At 43.4% G+C, this 21,094-nt stretch overlaps 1 protein-coding gene across 1 annotated transcript in view; it reads left to right on the top strand.

Annotated features, from left to right (window-relative positions):
- Nucleotides 1-21,094, top strand: part of Galphao (G protein alpha o subunit) — a 128,228-nt gene that overhangs the window by 78,347 nt on the left and 28,787 nt on the right. The window contains exon 3 of the mRNA XM_084589153.1: nucleotides 13,661-13,802. Coding sequence (XP_084445279.1) covers nucleotides 13,661-13,802 — 142 coding nt within the window. The remainder of the gene's footprint in view (nucleotides 1-13,660; nucleotides 13,803-21,094) is intronic.

Here is a 21,094-nt window from a genome sequence, read left to right as displayed (position 1 = left end):
GGAGGATTTAGGGCCGTAGATGATTACGATTCAGAATAATGAAAACGCATTAAGCCACGTGCGTATGCGAAGATAAATTTTTTTTAAGGCACTCTGCGTAACCAGTGGATAAAAAGCCTTCCCTTTTCAGTCTTTCATTTATTAGCAGGTGGAATGGACACAATTCTTTGTCGCATGTTTGTTGGGCTAAAAGTAGTGAAATAGGGACGAAGGCGAGGTGCAATAGAAACGAGTCTAGTGGGTTGTTGCTAAGTTAACGTCTTTACTTGCTTGCTGTTTCGCTATTTGATAGTGAGCATAAACCCTCCCTCCCCCCACTCCTTCCAAATGTTTTTCACCAGTAAATGCAAGCAAGCACTCAGGTACAGGACGTAAACATTGCCCACGAGTAATCTCGCTTAAGCTGTTAAGGAGAGAGTCGGAATGAAAACAACAGAATGGTGTGTTTGTTTCGGAACAAAAGGGCATACTACCGCAGAGCATTTAGGTCGGAGTTGAAATGAGTATCTTGCGTTTACATACGAAACTTTTGGGAATAAGAAATTGTATATAGTGTCGAAGTAGCCTAGAGGCGCTTGGCGAATTTCTTGGGAATGTAGTGACCGTTGGAGCCGCAATAGGTACCGGCATATTTAAAACTATTTTCTGATTGTAAACTTGCCTCTTTTGTTGTAATAGAGGAAGTTTAGAGTTTGCATTAAACTACAAGAGCACCAGCGTGGTATATTAGGCTTCGGGTGCAACATTACCATTAATCTTTGATTTTCAGCACTTATTGCCGTAAAATATAGCCTTTAATTGTTGATGTATGACAGGAGTTGATCAATTATAAACAGACGGTGACAACAGTGTTATTTACTCTGTCATAAATCAGCGTGATTTGAACCCATGCCTATCCACTATATAAATGTATTAGCATTTGCTGCTAGAGTTAGGTCTCCATCTATATTTTTTCCCAAATTCTTCTTCCCTGCTACAACCATTACAAACCTTATAAGTACCAACATTCGCTGATGCTGAATTTTCTAACTAAAAATATACATCATTTTATTTCTAACTGTAATCTGTATAACTGGTAATTGATATTAGACGGGCTTATATGACGCTCATTGTTTCATGCCTGGCTTGAATTTCAGGTTTTGGTTAGTGTGCTCGCGCTTCCTAGAAAAAGTTTACTGAGCACGTTAGCCGTAAGACTTGTAGCCGCGAATTTTTTTTTTTTTTTTGAAAGTTATTCTTGGGCCACGAGCAGGTAGTTCTGGAATATATTAAGTGCACAACTTCTGAACAAAGAAGAGTTTTACTGAGATATAAACTCGCGTGTTGATAGCAAGAAGAGTCAGTGAACGTCATTTACAAACAAACAAACAAAAAAAGATGAGCTAACTTTTTTTTTTTATTATGGCGTATATGTTCGTGTTTATATTGGAAGTCTACGGCACCAAAAGCCCTGAATAGGCACTGTGTAAGCGGAGGGTGGAAAGGAGGAGGGGCATGTACAAAGAGGAATTCATAAGTGATGGCACGTCTGCCCCTAGGCCGAGTATACTTTTATAATACGAGGGGGAACAAGTAAGAAGATATTGAGACATCCACTTTCCCAACACTCAAAAGGAAGCGTAATTTGATGCAACGCGACTCAGTAATCACGTGCATGCTCTAATTTTCTTCGTAAAGAACAACATTCCGAACAATTAGGTTTTCCTAGCGAATTTACGAACCGTAAAAAGACACTGGGGAAAATTCAAAGTCGGCACGTATCGACAGGCTACGGCCATTGTAACGACAGGCAAAGAGACCGCTCTGGGTGAAAACGGCACCTCTGCTAAGCTATACAACAGGCCTCAAAACGAAATTCAGGTGTCGCCATCGCAAGCGCTGTCCGAAGTAAACTGCATGCGTCAGCAACGAATCTCTAGCGCTGATACCAGGGGCATGCTGCACCGCCGTTAACTTCACAACGGTGATGGCGGAGTCCTCCTCTCTGCACGCGCCACGAGTTAGAGACAAATTTCAGAAACATTCAAACAATATAAACCTTCCAAGCCATAAATGCATTTTGTTGTTGTTGGCCGTGAAACGTCAACATATTCAGAAAGAACCAGAGAATAAATTTTTGATCATAATAGGAACTGGATCGAGTTTTGCCTCCGGTTACTTTAAAATCATGGTCGGTAAAAACATTGGTGCACATATTGCCCGCTTTAAACGCCATCTGTAAAGTGGTAAATGGCGCGAAGGAGCTCCAGATGCAATCATTTCGGTGCGTATTTCATATTCAGCGTTCCATTCATACCTTACTCACTGTTCTGCACCCTACGCGTATCACGTACGAAATGAGAGGAAAATTTCTGCACTCGGTCGAACTTGTCTTTACCGCCTGTTATATGCGGATGTCACACCTTACACGAACATTCCAGAGCCTACCTAAATTACGATTGCCTAAATATACCAAAGGGATAGTATATCGGCGAAAAAATTGGAATATTTCGCAAGTTTCAGTATAGCAACATAATCAGAATGACAGCACCACTCAAATGAGGAGCGAAATAAAAACCTAAACATTTAATTTCAGATGCCTTCCGTACTACCTGAAGGTCAACTTTAAATCCCAAGTACAAGTCACTGTATACAACCTTCCATTTTCGATTATTCTTTACGTAAGGGGTGACGGACAGAGAGACGATGCACTAAAAGCTAACAAAATTTGTCGCAAATAAAGGTGTCTATCAGTCTGAGCGATATGAATATCTAGGACAAAAGAAAAATTTTCACTTTGTTTTTATCTATTTTTGTTCTATGAGCAAACATTAAATCTGTTTCACTGAGGTGCAAAGTACAAAGTGCAAGGTGCAAAGTTTATTCCTTGTCGCTCACACAAAAGTCTTCCATTAGCCTGCAAGAAATAGTCAATTAAGGCAGCTCATAAAAAAAAAAAAAGAAACTCCATTTTAAGTTGAGCTATTCTAACAAGATTTTACACTTGAAAACATATACACAAACATGGAAGTGACAGGTACGCATTCTCCGATTTCCACGTTTTACTTTCATCTCAAAACCGAAAGCCAAATATTCCTATCAGCTCGAATCCGTTTACAGTGACGTTATCAGTAGTGCATATCATTTCGCAAGAATTTGATTTCTCGTGGTGCTGAATAATATTCGGAGCGCCTGTTCTTCAATGAAAGGGGGAACCTTGCCGATTAGTTTGTTCATCAATCCACCACCAGCCCTTCAGTCCCACATTCAATTTACGTGCTGGCAACCTTCCGAGATATTTTTATTAAGCAAAAATAAAGAGAATTCCGTGACTATGAAAAGAAATTTTCCGCTCTGTGAAGAAAACATTCATTTATTTTTTTCCGTTCTCGTTTGTGATTTTGAGGCATGGGTCGTATCAGCAGCGTCGAAGGTGAGTGAGGAGTTTGCAAACGTAAAAATAAATAAATAAATAAATAAACCCATAATGGACAATAATGACAAATTCCTTTTTAAACGCGAGTTATTATGAATGCGTAACGTGTGTGCAGTGAAGAGATTGTATATTGTAGTGCAGACAGCAAATCTCTTTCGCGGAGTTTCTAAGCTCCCCCCACCTTTCCTTCGCTTTCCGAGAGCGTTTTTCCCACATACATTATCAGCCTAGCAGGCAGAGCACGCTCTACAGGCGCCAAGGATAAAACGTTTAAACTTTTCTCTCACTGCGGGAAAAGGAGCAGGCCTGCACTGGAAACAGGCCAGCGAGCCTTTCCGCGGGCCCGCTGCCAGTCGGTGGAGGGCGAGGCGTGCCGTCAATTCTTGGCAGTGAAATACATCAAACAAGAGAGCGACGGGCTGGAAAACAGGAGGCGGCGGCGTGCATCGCGTGTAGTGGCTACATCAGACAGGCCTCGGGAGCAGCAGTTTGCCGGCGGCCCCGTGACGCGTGCCCAATTTATTTGCAGACGTCAAGCCGTGACCGCAGCTCTGCAAGCCGTTTTAAAGTAGGAGGGCGCACGCACGCTTGATCTGATGCACAACACGCAATTGCCCAATCACGCCATTCCTCCACACTGTTTGTAATAACCCGGCGAAAGGGAATTGCAATTAGACAGCTACGTCTGCTCCTTTGGCGAACCGACACTGCCTTGGAAACACAGTAGCCGTTTACATTATGTGGCGAAACAATTTGCGGAATACATTGGGATGTCTATGACAATACTGACATATCTATGTACGTAAATGCGCCTTTTCTAATGAAAACGACGACATGCACTTGAATACACAATGATAGTAAGGTGTGCGTGTGATATTGGTACTATTGTTTCTGGCTAAATTAGACTACTTCACCCACTGTCAAAAAGACGAAAGATGGGTAAAAATAATTGCTATGATTAAAGAGAGCAGTTTTGAGCCCCAAGTGAGAAAGACTAAATAGACTCATGTCGGGTACTTGCGCAGCATGAATGGAGTCTCTCTGTCTCTGCAAGGAGTATGGTGGATTTCGTTTGGAGGATTCTTCCAGAAACTATAATTTTCTTTCCGGCCATAACAACTTGTTAAGCTTGGAGCGATTTAGGTGCGGAGGAATCATCGCGACTCTGCGACGGCCACGCCATGGCGTGGGACACTGGGCGCGCGTTTCCTGGACAGAAGCTGCGGCCGAGCAGAGATGCGTGACCGCCTCGCACCGTCCGTGCAGCGCCGATAAACAGCGGCGTTCCCTCACGCTGCCCTAGATGGGGCAGTGTCGGAGGATTTGTTAAGCAAAAAGCGTTCGCCCGGGCCCCGATAAGGAGCAGACAGGGAGGGCGCATGAGCGGCTGCTTAATTCAATCGGTGGAATAAGCGGCCGATGGGGCGACCTCGCGTGCGGCTCGGGTGGAAGGAACCTGCGCGAAATCGAATGCAGCGCGAGGCGTGAAGCGGCGCCGACGCGGCGTCGGGCCGGCGCTCTGCTAAGCGCCTGATCGCTTGCTCTCTCCGGAAGGGGAAAAATATTAATAAGTAAATGAACAGCCCCATTCGGCTGCTCCTCGCGGGAGCAGCAGAGTCCTGGGTGCGAGACTATGCAGCCTGGAAGCAGCGGCGACTCTGCGCGCGCCCTCTGGGCGACCACACCCCGTCACGTGGCACCTCCCTTACCCTGGCGGGAGCGCCGCTAACTAGACGGCCACAGGCCTCTGGTTTTCTGCTCCCGCCGCTCTTGTTTTTGGCCGGACATTTCGACCACACTCAATTTCCGGGAAACCTGCCGACTGCGAATGCTGCGCCTGCTTGTTCGCGGGACTGGCGCTCTCTTTCATGCGCCTATCGCTCTCCCGGAGGAAGGGGCCTCTCTCGGTGCCGCGGCTTATTACGAAACACCGTGGCCCGGCTCATTCGAAACGGCCGCGTCCGTGGCGCAGGTCGGGCGCACTCTCCCACCCTGGTCCGTCGTCACGGAAGAGCGCCAGAGGTCGCCGCCATGGCCACGCGGTCTCACTCATGAGCACTCGGCTCACGCGCGCCCCAGGGCCGCTGCGAGAACCCGGCCGCGTAAATCGTAGAAGAAATGAGGCAAGTTGACGACGACGTAGCGGTACAAAGATCGTTTCAGCCACACTCATTCCGTGACGACCTATCACACATGGCACTTTATCCACACAGAGGAAGAAAAGTTGGACCGTAACTATCGCTCCCGAAACGCACATTTAAGGCGAAAGCCTTTAATGGCTCATACTCCCGGCGTCCAGTCACACTATAGTTGTCAATCAAATGACGTCATCAGAAAAATAAACATGTCTCCACCGGGAATCGAACCTCCATCACTCGGATCACCAGCCGAGCGCTTTAACTAACTACGCCACACCCGAGGGTTTTTCTTTATTGCGTGGAAGTACTTCAAGCCCGATTTAGTCGTTTCGCATCCCACAATCTGTCATAGAGAGTCGCGCCAGCATCGAGCTCTTACTTTGCCCGCTGATCAAAGTTCCGGAAGACCTTCACATGCATCGAGTAAAGGTAACCAGACAGGAGGTCGATCCTGTGCAGCATATACCCCCGCATTATAGCACACTGTTCTCTGAACAGAGACTTCGATGAACGTGGTGGCTCTGCGTGCCAATCTGTCATGTGAATTTTCCACAGGCGAAACAGTCCCATGAGCACAAAAAGGTCACATGGAACCTCAGAAGCATCCATTGTAGGCACAAATCTTATAGTATAAGGCTTAATATCAATGCCCTTTTTGAAAGTCCGTTGAAAAATGTCCAAAAAAAGCATTGCATCACGGCAATACACAAAAGCAATGATCTATAGTTTATGGTTACTGAAACAGGCGACAGTTCCCTGACCATGGCACAAAAGTCCCTTTTGTACAAAGCCACGTATTGACAGGTAAGGCCGACGTGTGAAGTTAAAAAAAAAAAAAGTCTTTGCGACTGATTGCATATACATCCGCGCAGCCGCTTTAATACACTATTGTCTAGAAGGGGGAGGTAAGGCTGCCAATACATCGGTACAGGAAATAACGTCTCAATCAGAAGATTTGTGAAATGTCTTCTAGATAGACTGTTATAGGTATTCTAAGGAAAACTGTGAGGTGGGGAAATGGAATGTGTCGGCAACTTCCTTAAGAAAACCCCACAAATCACCCTCACTCCTACGACTAGTGGACGCAAACAAATTATACAAATTAACACTTGTCGTCTGTTAAACACAGCTAGGAAGAAGGGATCGCCACGCCCGGGATTGTGAAAGGCATATCATACTTCTGCTTGTCTATTATAGTAGCAATTACAATGACGCTGTAATTATTGAAAATGACAATGACGACAGTAGCGATAATAATGACGATTCATTTAGTCGATAATGAGAACAAACGTGATGCACCCTCTGCAGCAGCAACGCTCAGGCTTTTGCATTTCTGCAGTGTTCATTCAATAGTGCTCTCGGAAATGTTTTCGTACCATGGTCTGGAGAATTTGCGGCTAACTGTGCTTATGAGCTATCGGCATACTGCAAAATGTGCTTCGTAATATTACACATACATCTGTTAGGTCTGTTCTCGATATTCTTTCGTGAGTTTGTAAACAGCAATCCTGGATTCGCTACCTTCGCTTTTGTTCCAGGGACACACAGTGCAACGAGAAATGCTGCCTAGAGTTTAACTAATACTATGATTTAATACCAGTGTATAATACTAGATACCAACGTCTAAGAACATATCTTAGTCAAAAATTTCAGCAAACGTCGGTATTTCAAAAACTGGGTTGTTTTTTTTTTTTTTGTTTTTTTCCTGAACAAGATAGGTCAATTGTTTTCCGAGTCATTTCACTTTGTGTAAATAAGTAACTAAAATCCCTTTTTATCGTTTCTTTTCGTCTTTTTTGTGTGGGGAGGACTCATGGACATAGTCAATGTTTGTGAGCTTCTTTTTTGCGCTTCTCAACCCGAACTTGTTCTACCCTGATCGTTGCCTTAGAACGCGTCTTGTACGATGGCAAACTTTCCCGATTATGCATTGCTGAGTTATGTAGACTTGGAGTTCGTTACAAAAAGAAAAAAAAAAATACCTTAGCCAAGGAGGACCATCCACAATTCAAGAAAGCAGTGGCGTTTTTCTTAGTTGGACTACTAACCTTTGAGCGGTAATGTCCTAGATTTATGACCCCTAGACACTATGTCGGATTTCACATGACCGCAAAACAGTTCAGGTGTTCTGATAAGAGAGATTGGGTCGAATTAAAGAAGATGTACAACATTTGAAGCATATATCCTTTTCTTTGTTGCCTACTCTGCTCAAGTGGCGAAAAAATGATGAATCGCTCGCTTTCTTGAATACATCTATCCTGTCATCTTCATATCATTATTCTCATTTCTTTACCATATTAGCTCCGCTCTAACGGTACCAGTGACAATAGATAATTTTACTGAATACGCAAGATACGCAATATTTGTTTCGCTTGCATTATGACTTTAGTCACAGTAGTTTTTTTTTTTTTTTTTTTTTTTTTTTGACTGTATGCGGCAATTGTATGCGAGACAGGCATGTACTTACACGCTGTTCTGAGGTAACCTAGCTATTCGATGGTGAAATTTATCCGTCTGGTATGAAGCGCAAAGCTGCTGATGGCGTTTATTCAAGGCTCTATGAACATCAGCGCGATAATAGATATAAAAGTGTTTCTGCTTACCACGCGTTCATTCATGAATTGCAGTCGGATAGTAGTCGTAGTGGACACTGGCAACCTATATGTGATGTCGTGGATGAATTTTTGAATCAGACACAACGTGTCACCACGAAGTTGTGAAGTACGTAACGTGAAGAATGCGTGACATGAACTTAATTTGAACGTGCCTGCATGGAAACATACAAAGCTGCGCATCATCATTTCGATATATATACATACGTTACACGACTGCAAAATCTAATGAAAAGTCAGCTCATACTAAATAAGCGACTAGCGCATTAGACCGCGATACAGTTTGTTCGAGAGAGAGTATAACTCGCTTTGGCACATCTGATCTTTCTTCGCTGTGCGGTGTTCAGCCGTATATGTAAAAAATAACAATTCCGTTTTAACTTACAAGGTTATAATCAAGAAAGCCATAGTAGAATGCCAATAAACGTTTTAGACTACCCGGTATCCTTTAGGGTGCACCGAAACCTAAGCGCTCGAATGTATGAAATGTATGAGAATGCAATGTATGGAACCTCGGCTCCAACAGCGTGTCCATGCTAGCGAAGCTGATATTTCAGTATATTAAAACGAAATTCCAAGCATCTTTTTTTTTTTTCTTGCAAAATGAGTTACAGCTTTTAAGCGTGCCCTTTTCGCGTTGCAAAGTTTCAATTTTTAAGATTTTTTTTAGAGATACACGAAAATATTCTCTATTAAATTATACTAAACAAACAAAGCCAGCTTATTTCCACCCGTGCGTATTGATAGCTGCTTGTGATTCTTTGCCAGATTTCAGTAAAAGTCAGAACAAACAAACAAATAAATTTATACCCTTAATATTCCGCATTCTCAAGGGACCATAAGAAAGGAACTCTTTCGCGTAAGATACAAGAACGTACTTAATGAAGAGGCTTCCCTAGTCAAACAGACTACGTCGAAAGCGGCACGCTGTGTTTGCATAGCTGCCGCGTGTTATTTATATCGCTGCTGCTGTTAGAGGAGTTTGTGAGATAGTATGGGACCTGGGTATAGAGTAGTAAGAGGCGTAGTCTGGCAATTGCACCTAGCTTATATGACAGCTTAACAGTCGGAATCATTTTTAAACTGTTAGGCTTAGGATAAGGATTAGGCTTAGATTAGTAGTGTGAAAAGAAACCTATCGATAGAATGCAATTGGGCCGAGAATGCGTTGCAGTGTTATGGGAGTATGCCTTCACTCCTCTATGTGATTTTCTGATGCATAAACTTGTATTTTTACGCGTAATTGACAGTGTTGCACATTTGTCAAGTGTAGTGCTGAGACCCTCACAAGTTTGTTAGAATAAAAAATACATGTAGTTAGGCACGCACTCTAACAGGTGCGATCACAATGCAGTCCAGAAGGCTGCCTCTCGGAGCTTGAAATTAACTGAGTGAATTCATAAAACGTGTGTCAACTAGGAATATACGAACTGTGCTAAGCAGAGAATAGACTACAGAAAATTCAGAACAATTTATATCAGGCTTAAGTAAAAGATTAACGGACAACTTTGAGCAATGAGAAGGCGCAATATTTCGTGTGTCAACCACTGAGCGGGCTTGCCGTGTGGCTTTGTCGCAGCAATTAAGCGGAGTATCATGCACATAACTAATTAGCTATTTTTAATGATTGCCTTAGAACTAACGCAAGCATGCAAATTGTGATCTATATTAACTCATTACCTATCTTGGATCAATCAACATTTTTAAAGTCAAGCTCAAAGCTGCTGTTTCTGTCTCACTCAGAGTTTCAAAAGCCTTCAATTGCATTGCTGTAGTTCACGCTCGCCAGTACGATAATTCGACAAATAAGGCCTTTCAAGTTTTGGCGTCAGCATTTTTGTGACTGTTTTAAAACTGGTCCTTTGTCAATCACTGTGATTAATGATATTCGAAAACTTCAGAAGCATGCCAGTAAGGCGCACTACGAGAGACAATGACGATGTTCTTGTGTGTAAAGCACATAACGACCAGCGCTGGCCCGTTCAAATGATGTGCTTCACGTGCGTCAAGGCGCAGCGCTGGGCTCCATGCACTCACGTGGCAGTCGGTATTCATACTTGCAAGCATCGGCTCTCACGCGCAGACACAGATCATGGTAGCGGCACGCCTCGAGTCTTCGCGTCAAATCATTGCTCAAACCATCAGGTTGCCGCCATTATCCAGCTCCCATCAAATAAAAATGAATCGAGGTGATAGGTTTCCATATGCGGAAATAAATGGAAAGGAGCCACGATATTCAGGATTCGGAACCGCCTAATTGTCGGTTTGGTTTAATTTGTAAGGTTTAGCGCCTCAAAGCGACGTCGGCTATGAGGAATGCCGTAGCTGAGGGTGGCAGAAATTTAGACCAACTGGGGTTTTTTAACGTGCACTGACAATGCACCGTACTACGGCGCCTTGTGTTTCGCCTCCATCGAAACACAGCCGCCGCCGCCATCATCGAACCAAGATACTCAGGATCACCGCAGCGAGGCCCCTCAATTGTACTCATTTTACTTGCGTGGACCTAATCGTCCTAGAAAATTAGCGGACGCTCAGAAATAAAGTGCCCCCGCAGGCAGTTGTGGATGCACCAAACCAACATGGGCTTTTATTCTTTTCGTTTCTGTTGCCAGTTCAGCTTTCACAAACTTGCACCCAATATCTTATACAAGGAGCTCCGTTGTTTGGAAATGTTTGTTGCTTGACGACGTGGCTGAAGCTGAGCAAGAGGAGGCAACATAAGTAATTTATCGTTGGTGGCTTTCTCTCCCCTATGAGTCTCACCTTCCGGGCGGGTATTGAGTTCAGTTCAAGGAATAGCCACGGAGTGGCATGCCGCACATCGGGCTTCGCCCACCTTATGGGCATATCCACTGTACTGCTCGGTGAATTTTCACCAAGGCGGCTATTAACAAGGGAAATCAGAAATGGATTGTGTTGGTCGAGAGCTTTTGAGTGTTATGTCTTGTACAATCATTACTCAATGTCAGGGGCACATTCCGTTATCGGGGACCATGGCGGCCGCGTTTTGATACGGTCGAAACTCAAGGCGCACGCGTGCTGTGCGATGTCAGCGCACATTAAAAAACTCCAGGTGGTCGAAATTCCTTGAGCCCACCACTACAGCTTCCCTCGTAGCCCGAGTCACTTTGGGATGTTAAATCCCGCTGGACAGTAACCATGAACACTTCGCTCCTCGAAGACACACATGTCGTTTCATCCCCATGGTTCGTTTAGCCTTGCCTGTAAGATAATTATCTACACGGCGCTGCCTGCTTTTTTCATCCTTATTGGTAAAAAAGAAACGTGCACAGAAAAAAGCCTCTATCGGCAAAGCATAGTCGCCCCCGGGTAGTAAGCCTGCTAGGGGCTCCAAAAATCCTTTGACATTTCGCGAGTCTTACGTAAGGTACCAGAGGCGAAACCGTGTCGCTGGTAATTGAAGTATGCCGTTTTTCATTCTGAGAAGGGGACGGGGGGGGGGGGGGGGGGGGGCAATTTTGAATATATTCGCAGCCTAGGATGTCGTCGGGAAGTAGTAAACAAATATGCATCGATAGAATTCTTGCGGCTGATGAAATTTATTTTTAATGGCAATATAAACATGATGACGGACGCAGAAAATGAGTATTAACACAAAGAATAAACTAGCAATGAAAGAGGCAACAAAACTATATCTATTAAATTTTTAATGGTGCATCAACGAACAGGCTCCCTCTTCTTTAAATAGCATCAAATACTTTGGTGCAGTGCTAACGTTTGACCTGAAGTAGCATGGGCAAGTAAATTCCGTCGAGAAGAAGGGCTTGGTTACTTAAGGCAATCTCTGCGCCAGTCATCGACAGAAGTAAATTGTGTGCAATACAAAACTTTCAATTGGCTCATTCATGAATATGGAGCATGGGACCCATGTAATATGGCTGTTTTTAATCAGTTAAAAACATCTAGAAAAATTGGTAAGCATTGTGCTCAATTCATCTGACGCACTTCTTCAAGCATAATTGTTAAACAGGTGAACTTGGGCCCATTACAAACTGGCCGTTACAGAGAGGTTGAATTTCATGTATTTGTCGTACCATAATAAGATAGGCGTAGACAAGAATAGCTACATTGAGTAGCTCGTCAGGTGTCCAAGACGCTGTAATCACTCTGAAAGATTAACAGAATTTTCTTGCCAAATGGTTTCTTATAAATATTTTTCCCGCCCTTGATAAGAGACCGGCAACTGCAAATCCAAACATTGCGGAAAGCCCGCCGGTCCAGACATTTTGCAACTTGCTCAAGCAACATTGATAACTATAAATCCCTGTGACTTTGCGGGTTAAAAATAGAGTTTTGTTTATTATTTTTATTTCAGTATTGCCATAGCGGTGATGTAGAACGGATGTCTTTTATTTTGCGCGATAGCGTGTAAGCCCCGCGTCGCTGAAAATCTGGCCTCATCGACATCAACATGCATGCATGCGTCGTTCAGGCCCAAATGACCTGAGGAAGCTTAAAAGAAACAGTATTAACAATACCTACAAGGAAAGATCCAAATGAAGCCAAAATAGGCTAGGAGCGTGAAGTTACATGCTCAAACAAGAATATTGATAATAGAGCTGGGTGAGGGGTCGAACCCAGGGCCTTTGCTTGGCAGACGAACACGCTACATATGGTGTGGTTTTGTTTGGCTTATGGGGTTTAACGCCCCAAAGCGACTCGGGCTATGAGAGACGCTGTAGTAGAGGGCTCTGGAAATTCCGACCACCTGGGGTTCTTTAACGTGCACCGGCATCGCACAACACACGGGCGCCTTGCTTTTCGCATCCATCGAAAGCGGCTGCCGCTGCCTGGATTTGATTCCACATCCTTGGACACAGTAGTCGAACGCCCTAACCACTGCACCACCGCGGCGGGTTCGCTGCACATACGCCACACAGGGTGCTTCGTTCGTCATGTGTGTTAGGAGACCGAGCGAATGTGTCGTAGTATTTGGATCAATGGCGTGTCTTGAATACATATGTTAGTTTTAATTAGGGCATGTTAATAAGTAGTTAGTAATTACCGAATATCGGCATTTTCATCGAAAGCAAATGCCGTTATGAAGAATAATAATAAAAAGAAATGATCGTACAGACCTAATCAAGTCGATGCTTGAGTAGATTGCATGATAAGCAGGTAGTAGCTCAGGACAAGCAGGACTTTCGACGCTGAGGTCCATTAACGCTATCGCATTCCACTCTTAAGCATATCCCTAGTTTTTTTGTTGTTGTTTTTTTTTTTTTGCATGTATGATGTGATTGGGGGGGGGGGGGGGGTAAACCTTTGCGATGCTTGTGTACTTTATTATGTTTGTATCTTTTTGCATTATCCACTCCTGCCTATGGCCTTTAAATAAGGCTTAACGTGTTTTCGAAAATAAATATATACAGTGAATAAATTGGTCTCGTTCGGTACCTCTTAGCCTGAAACTACTGTCGTTGTTGCCCTTTCACTCATGCGATGTCTCTTCTTTGGTTCCTTCTCTGCAGAATTATCCACGACAGCGGCTTCACGCAGGAAGACTTCAAGCAGTACAAACCAGTGGTGTACAGCAACACCATACAGTCCATGGTGGCCATCCTCAGAGCCATGCCAAACCTGGGCATTAGCTTCGGAAACAACGAAAGAGAAGTACGCTTCTTGCCACTTCAGCCCAAGCACGAGCTGTCCGAATCGTAGGGATAAACACTCAGCACAGAACGCTGTCGTTGTGTAAATTAGGTTCTCGCTTATTCTAATGCATTTATTGCAGCTCTTTGTCGCCACCTTTGGCGATGAAGGCAACTGTGGCGGGTGTCACTCTATGGTCACGGGCTCCTGCTCCAAGCTCCTCCAGCACAACATAGTATCTGTAATAGGTCATAGTAGCCCTTGGAGTTACTGAACAGCGTACGTTGGGATACAGCTCTAGGGTTGCCGTTATTCCTGACCTATTGTGAAGCCAAAACGTGACGCAAGAATTTATATTTGCAACCAGAGTACAAACGCATCTCATGTCAACGTATTTTGTACGTGGAGTCTAGTGAAAACAAAGGGGTAATATGCACACATCGCTATCCTAGGAAAAAAAAAAAGCGAATGCTGCATTTACCACGTACTGCACCGCTTTTAACCCTTTCCTTGCCGCGGGGAAGCACGCGATTTCGAGGTGATGCGTGAAAAAAAAAAAAAAAAATCTACCGACCATTGTATTACTTTTTTTTTTTTTTTTGCCTGTGTGTAAACGCATCAAAATTCGGGCAACAAAATTCAGCTTTTTTGACATAAATGGAGAACGAATACACATTGCCTACATTAGAGAAGTATTCTATATGGCTCAAATTGGTCAGAATATCAGAACTATACTCACATGTGCACTGTGCACGGATCTGTGTCAACAAAAGCATATCGACTGCAGCCGTGCGTGGTGATACGCGCTCAGAAGACGACTGTGCGGTTCCTTTTAGAGCATAATTCTACATCAACTGCTGCTGAGCATCTGGCCCTTCAGGAATCAATTTGCTACATTTCTGCGGAACAACCTCGAAAGGGGTGCATTTTCAGGGACTCAAAGCCTGCATTATAAATTTTCGATAGTTTTCTACGCTGCGCCGCCTGCTAGTCTCTGGCCCTAAACGCCACGGAGCTCCTTACATCTGCCCATGCTGAAGGCCACAGGATAATATTTCAATGAATCCCTGCATACTGCCTGCTCGATGGAAATAAGCAAGCCAATATTGAAGCAGAGCGCCCTCATCAATGGTCTCCAAAAAGTTGTGCCTTTTTTAAGAGCAAATACCGCGTGGCTTCCTGGGCATAGCCAGACGCCCAAACTATCCGTTTCAGAAAACTAAATCGAACACTGTAATTATCTGCTCCGCGTGACATTCCGTGCCATCAAGCATGCTTGCTCCATAAACTGCATTTAAACGTCGTTTTTAAGCGCAAATATTTGCATTTAATTGGACAGACAGACTCCTCAGAAGTTTTTACCTGTAGAGTTAGGGAAACGGTGGAGAATATATTAGTGGTTTTACAGTGTATGTGCGCGAAATCATAACGCTAGCCACTTCTTTGAAGTGCATAGACGAGAAGCTTCTCTCGAAGGATTTACTCTTGAGCCACATGGAACTCGACTCATTACAGCACTTGCGTACTTTTTATGAATTTTCTATTTTTAATGCCTCTTCTAATTATATCGTCACCCGTCACGTTCCTCGTTCTTCTACTCTTCTCCTTCCCTAATGCAGAGTAGCCGGCCAGATAATTATCTTACCGGTCGAGCTCTCTGCTTTTTGACTCAATAAACACATATATCTTGAGACAGACACGAAACAAAAAAACATATATGTATCCAGTGAGGTAATATAAGAATAAAATCTTTATACGGGCGCACTTACATACGACATACGAGTGTACTTTCAGTGCACTGGTATGTCGTGAAAGTGCACTCGTATGTCGAAAAACGTAATCAAATTTAAAGACCTTTTCATTACAAATTTCCCAGCAAGCAAAGAAAAAGAAATTGAAGTGCTCTCCCACAGAATGTCACGCTACTCCGTGGTGCAATTTCAAGGTCGACCTTCAATCAACCGGTAAAGAACTCTGTCCGTTACACTGCTCCTCGCAGGAAAACGTTCAGAGTATGCCCACTACCTTCAGAAGTGCCTGGAAAGCAGTGAATCTCTTCGGCAACTGAAAAAACGAAAGCGACAAATGGGAGGCTGTTGATCGAGTGGGTTGGGTAAAGCAATCATCTCTGTCTGACAAACACAACGCAAATGGGCGTCATCTTTAGCACAAAGCAACCGCATGCTCCTGCAAACTCAGGCATCGATAATGCGGAGGACGTCACGAGTCACGAGGGTGACACGAGCCACCGCGAACAAAGGCGGTACCTAGGGCGCCATGTTTGCCGCGATCGGTACACGTTCACCGGTTTCATGTGCAGTTTAAAAGTACTCTTTCCATACATCTCACAGAAGCAGCGGATCAAAAACAAAAGTGCAATTTTGAGGAAAGAAAAAACTGCGCAAAACGACGAGGTCAAAATGCGAAGGAAAGAATGTAATATTACGGCGCCAACGGTATTTTGTTCGCTCCTTTGCCTTTTGTCCTTGTTTTATGTGTTTATTTTATTCCGTCGAAAAAGGTACCGAGTAGTTGGCAAAAACGTGCTACTGAATTACTAAGATATACAGTCATTTTTCAACATACTGAATAAAGTCGCTTGTCCAGAAGCGGTCCGGATCGGATTACATAGACTGGAATATTTAGTGTCATCGTTCAAATTTAACAGTTTGAACCGGCGTGTTAAGCTAAACGTTAAACTTAATATCTGCTCCGCAGTAGAAAGCATATACATGTTTCTGCAAGTATGGCGCAATTTCTTTCCGCTCAGAACAAAAACATCTCCCCTCACCTTTTCATTATTTTGAGTCTTGGCACAAGTATCAACTTCCACGAGGTTTTATCTGCTCGATTCAATAAGAAAAACATTGAATTAATCTCATATTGTCATCCATGCTTGGAAAGGCACATGAAATTGGAGCTTCAAAAACGTGGGAGCCCCGCTGTCGGTACGAGCAATTAACGGAAGCAGCCAAGACCAATGTTTTCAGAAATATTGCCAAATGATAACAGAGATGTATCGTAAGGTTTGTTTCTAAGGGCTTTTTTTTTTTTTAGTACAGAGTTCATACAGCATATCCAGCTAACAAAGCAAAGAAGCGTAAATCTTAATATCATGTTATCCATGGCGCACTTGAAATCAGGAGCAAGTATTCTTCACGTGAAAAAGAGCGATAGATTTGATGTGATAAAGCAAACATGCAACATTTCAAAGTCTGTGGAAAAAATGTGATAACAAATTTTGCCAAGACATGTCACTAGCGAAGAACACACGTATCATTTAAATGAATCTCCGCACTCTACAGATACGCAGCGACAAGGAAGCAATAATGGCAGTGCAAAAACAAAAACGTTGCATCAGTGAGTGCTCTCTTCATCGGGGTTTTAGGGCAGATCAGTTTGCTTTTGAGCCGTAATCACGAGACATTTTTTAAAAAGACTTCTCATATCTTTTGTACATTGCGTTTTATTTTTAAACTACGTATAGCTAATTTTATACATTTATGCTTTCAAAGCAGAAGAGTAACGTTTGATTGAAAAATTATCTTTATAACATACACATTTTGGACCCACAAGGATGGGTTTATTTGCGGAAACGTTGTATGGGGACAGTGCTTTAACGACAGACATTCAATCAGCTTTAACGACGTCAAGAAATCAGGCAAACTGAATACGTTCTTTTCTAATGCTGGGAAACGCTGAAAAATGAACCAGTAAGCCTTACCGCTATTAAGACACTGTTCGGACAGGTAAGGGCAAAGGTTGAAATGTGATTCTTGTTTACAACGACATGTTAAAAATTGTATCAAAATCGCAAAGCAACTTGACGCCATCAAGAAAAAGATATTTCAGCTTCAATTTACCAGCGTTATATCTACAATAAGAGGTCCTACTTACCTAGAACGAAGAGGGTATAAAAAATATTGGATTCGTGGCGAATCGTTTAGAAGAAAAGAGTTACGTTAACAGCGCAGCGGCTAACAGCCACAGGGCGAGAGAGGACCGGAAGTCTGGGGTGAGTGAGGGCAGAGGTAATTTAAGGTAATTTTTTTTTAAGGTAAGGTAATTTTCAAGGTTGCGATTTCTGAGGCTCTGCTGTTCATTTCACGCATTGCCATAAATGAGTGCCACAAGCACAGGGTGAGGGCACAGTTTGTTGTTTCTTTTTTAATCCAGGACTTCACGAGTGGCGTATGTAAGGACAACTGCATAGTGCTAAAAGCAATGGTGTTGGCTATTCTTATGCACCAGCTTGAGTAGACTGCTGATCTCGCTGTCTTTTGTCTGCGTTGAGAGGTCTTCGTCGCCCATAAAAGAAAGTAAACATTCTAAAACAACAACAACAACAACACCAATAACAAATTCACTTCGTACAAGACACGAGCTCTAAAAGTTTGTTCAAAGGACAACCATAATTGCTTGTTTGATAGTTTAAGGTAAAATGCTGGTTGTTTCAGTAAATAGCTTCAAACATTCTTATTAGTCGGGAATTCGGAAGAGAAATTTTCGAAAAAGATTTGTAGCTAATTAGCTAACTCTCTCTGATAATAATTCAATTAACCCAATCAGATTGCCAGTGCCGAAGAATAGTTCAAATTTGGGGACAAGGGGATCAGATATCGGTTTTCGGAATGAAGAGAAAAAAAAAACATTTTTAAAGCCCTACAGCCCGGAAAGAAAAACGGCGCTTTTTCCGCACGAAGCCAGAACTGAGCGTCCTAGAAACTCAGGAGGCTCGGTAACAATGCAGAGTCCGCCGATGTCGTGCTGCAGCGACTGCAGAGTCCGATTCCAACTGCATACACCGTTATGTGGCGTCATGCAGCTTGGTGCAATAAAAGGGGCAGCCAGTTTTGAGAGTTACTGATCAAAATAAGGTTACACGCCACATTAGAGCGGGAAATCCAAACTTGGCGCCGTCGTCGTTGTATCAGGTCATCAGTGTACGTCGTGCTTCCAGCGCGCCTAATGCGCTCAGTTTCTGTTTTGAGTAAAAAAAAAAAAATCAAAAATAAAAGAAGCGCTGAGTTTTCTCACGTTCAAAGTGAATTCAGTGAAAGTGAATTTATCTTGGTTTCAAAAACAGATACGGTATAGTCATGTCCATGGCACTAAGCGCCGAACTGGGTAAAAAAGGAGTTATTTAGTGAGATTAAGATATTTAACTACTTAGAGAGAAGACTTTTTACCGTAAATTTCGTCCGTGTATCTGAGGCCCTGCTCCTGGGCATTTCAAGCTGTCTATTTTCAATAATTATGTTAAATATGTTCGCTGAAACGCCCAGTGTAGGGATCAAGTATTAGCATCTTCTTGAGGGAGTACATAAACTTCGTCCACTACACCGTAATCAGTTTTAGTGCGTAGCGCTACTAGCAGCAAGCACGAATTTCGCCGATGTCTGTGCAGAGCCGTTCACCCTCTCTCTCTCTGTCTCTCTCTCTTGTTCTGCTTGAACTTAAAGTGGCTAAAGAGTAGGTGGCGAAGTGCATCACGCAGCTTAGCAGTGAGGAGACTTGTACAACACTGCCGGGTGACGGCCGCGGTATCCGTAGCTGTGACACGCCCCGGCTCTCTCATTGGTTGCATCTGTGGCCGCTGCGCCTTCTCCTCAGCTAAAACGCATGAAGCGCTCGTAAAACTAAATTGCGAATTGATTTGTAGGAAAGGAAAGGCTCAATATCTGTCATACGTCTCCATGGGCACCTGAATCAGGCCGCAAGGGAAGGGATGAAGGTGAGAGTGAGCACGAAAAGATAGAAAGAGGTGCCGTAGTGGAGGGCTACGAAGTAATTTGGACCACCTCGAAATCTTTAACGTGTACTGGCATCTCACCGCACACGGACACCTCTCTATTTCGTCTCCATCGAAAAGCAGCTGCTGGCGTTCGCGTTCGAACACGACAGCCGGCAACCAGTGAGAGGGTTAGCGCGCGTCACAGTTGCAGACGCCGATGCTCAGATCGGAAAACTGTGTTATGTCGGCTGCACTGAAATGTAACAAAAAACAAAAAAAATGAAAACAAACTGGACTCGTTCATTTGCATTAAGTGTTAAAAATTAAATAAACAGTGTACACAGAGTGGAACCATATGCATCAGAACGTTTATCAAAGTAAAACGAAGCATAACAAACTGTGAAATGCGCGGCGACCGCTTTTCGAACGAGATCAAAAGCAAGGCGCCCATTGGCTGTGTGAGGTTCAAGAACCCCAGGTGGTCGAAATTTCCGGAGCCCTCCACTACTACGTCTCTCGTAGTTTTCGGACGTTAAGCTCCACAAACGATGCCAAACTGTACAATGCATAGAAAAGCGTAGACGGGGTAAGCAGTGCTGTGCACCTACTTCGAATTTGATTAACTACGCAAATCGGCTGGAAATGTTTTTACTGCACGACGTTGGCATTTTTAAAATTAATTTGCATATTACAGAATAAATAACTCCATAAAGCTCACATTAAGCTTATGCCCTCACTTATCTGTCGAAATTCGGCTGTAAGCCCCCAGCTTTTTTTTTTTTTTCGGCTACGTTGTTTGAGTTGTTATTTCTAATTATTTTTTTTTTTCGGAGTATAAAAGGAGAAAAATAGCAAGCATCCTTTCGCACATTCCTGCTGGCTCGCCATTTTGCAGTCACAGTCCAATCAGAGCTTTTGGAATTTATTCCGGCTGATAGTAAAGCATGATGTTAATGCCGCTAAGAACATTTGTTGTTTTGGTGCATTCTCTCTTTATTTTTCCTTTTTTGGACATTCATTTCTAGATACTCTGTCCTTTCTCCACAGGACAAAAATACAATAGGGACAGGACTATATACTCAGGGAGCGCTTCATCCATCTTTATTCTTTGTGGGCAAGGGGCCAACTATTTATCATGGGTCACGACAGGATAGCTAACGTGAGAACCACTCATCGAAAAATTTAGGCACGATAAAGTGCAATCAGCTTTAGCAGTTATTGTGCCAAGAATAACTCGGCGCTTGTGTCTCGTCTCTTGTCCTTAGTGGTCGTGTGTGTTTGCGCTCTATCAAAGTTTTCCAAAAATGAACCAACTCGCCCAAAAAGAAGTGTTAATGAACTTGGGTTAAAATTTAGGGAGGCGCTTAAGCTCTGCCTTAATAGTAGAACGCGATAACGTGAATGGGTCGCTGATATGATCGCGATCTTGTGCGCACTGACATGAGGGCTTGAATTTCGGACTTGAGGATTTTTGTTGTACAAAGCTTGTTTATTTACTGGTACTAAACGGATTGATTCCCCTCATCCTCCTATCTGAGTTGAGAAACCCGAGTTAAGAAGCGAGTCGATGCTATGCAAT

The sequence above is a fragment of the Amblyomma maculatum genome, chromosome 1 (genome assembly GCF_055883805.1).
Source record: "Amblyomma maculatum isolate TAMU_Amacu chromosome 1, ASM5588380v1, whole genome shotgun sequence".
Classification (NCBI taxonomy): Eukaryota; Metazoa; Arthropoda; class Arachnida; order Ixodida; family Ixodidae; genus Amblyomma; species Amblyomma maculatum.
This window is presented reverse-complemented; position numbering and strand designations above follow the sequence as displayed.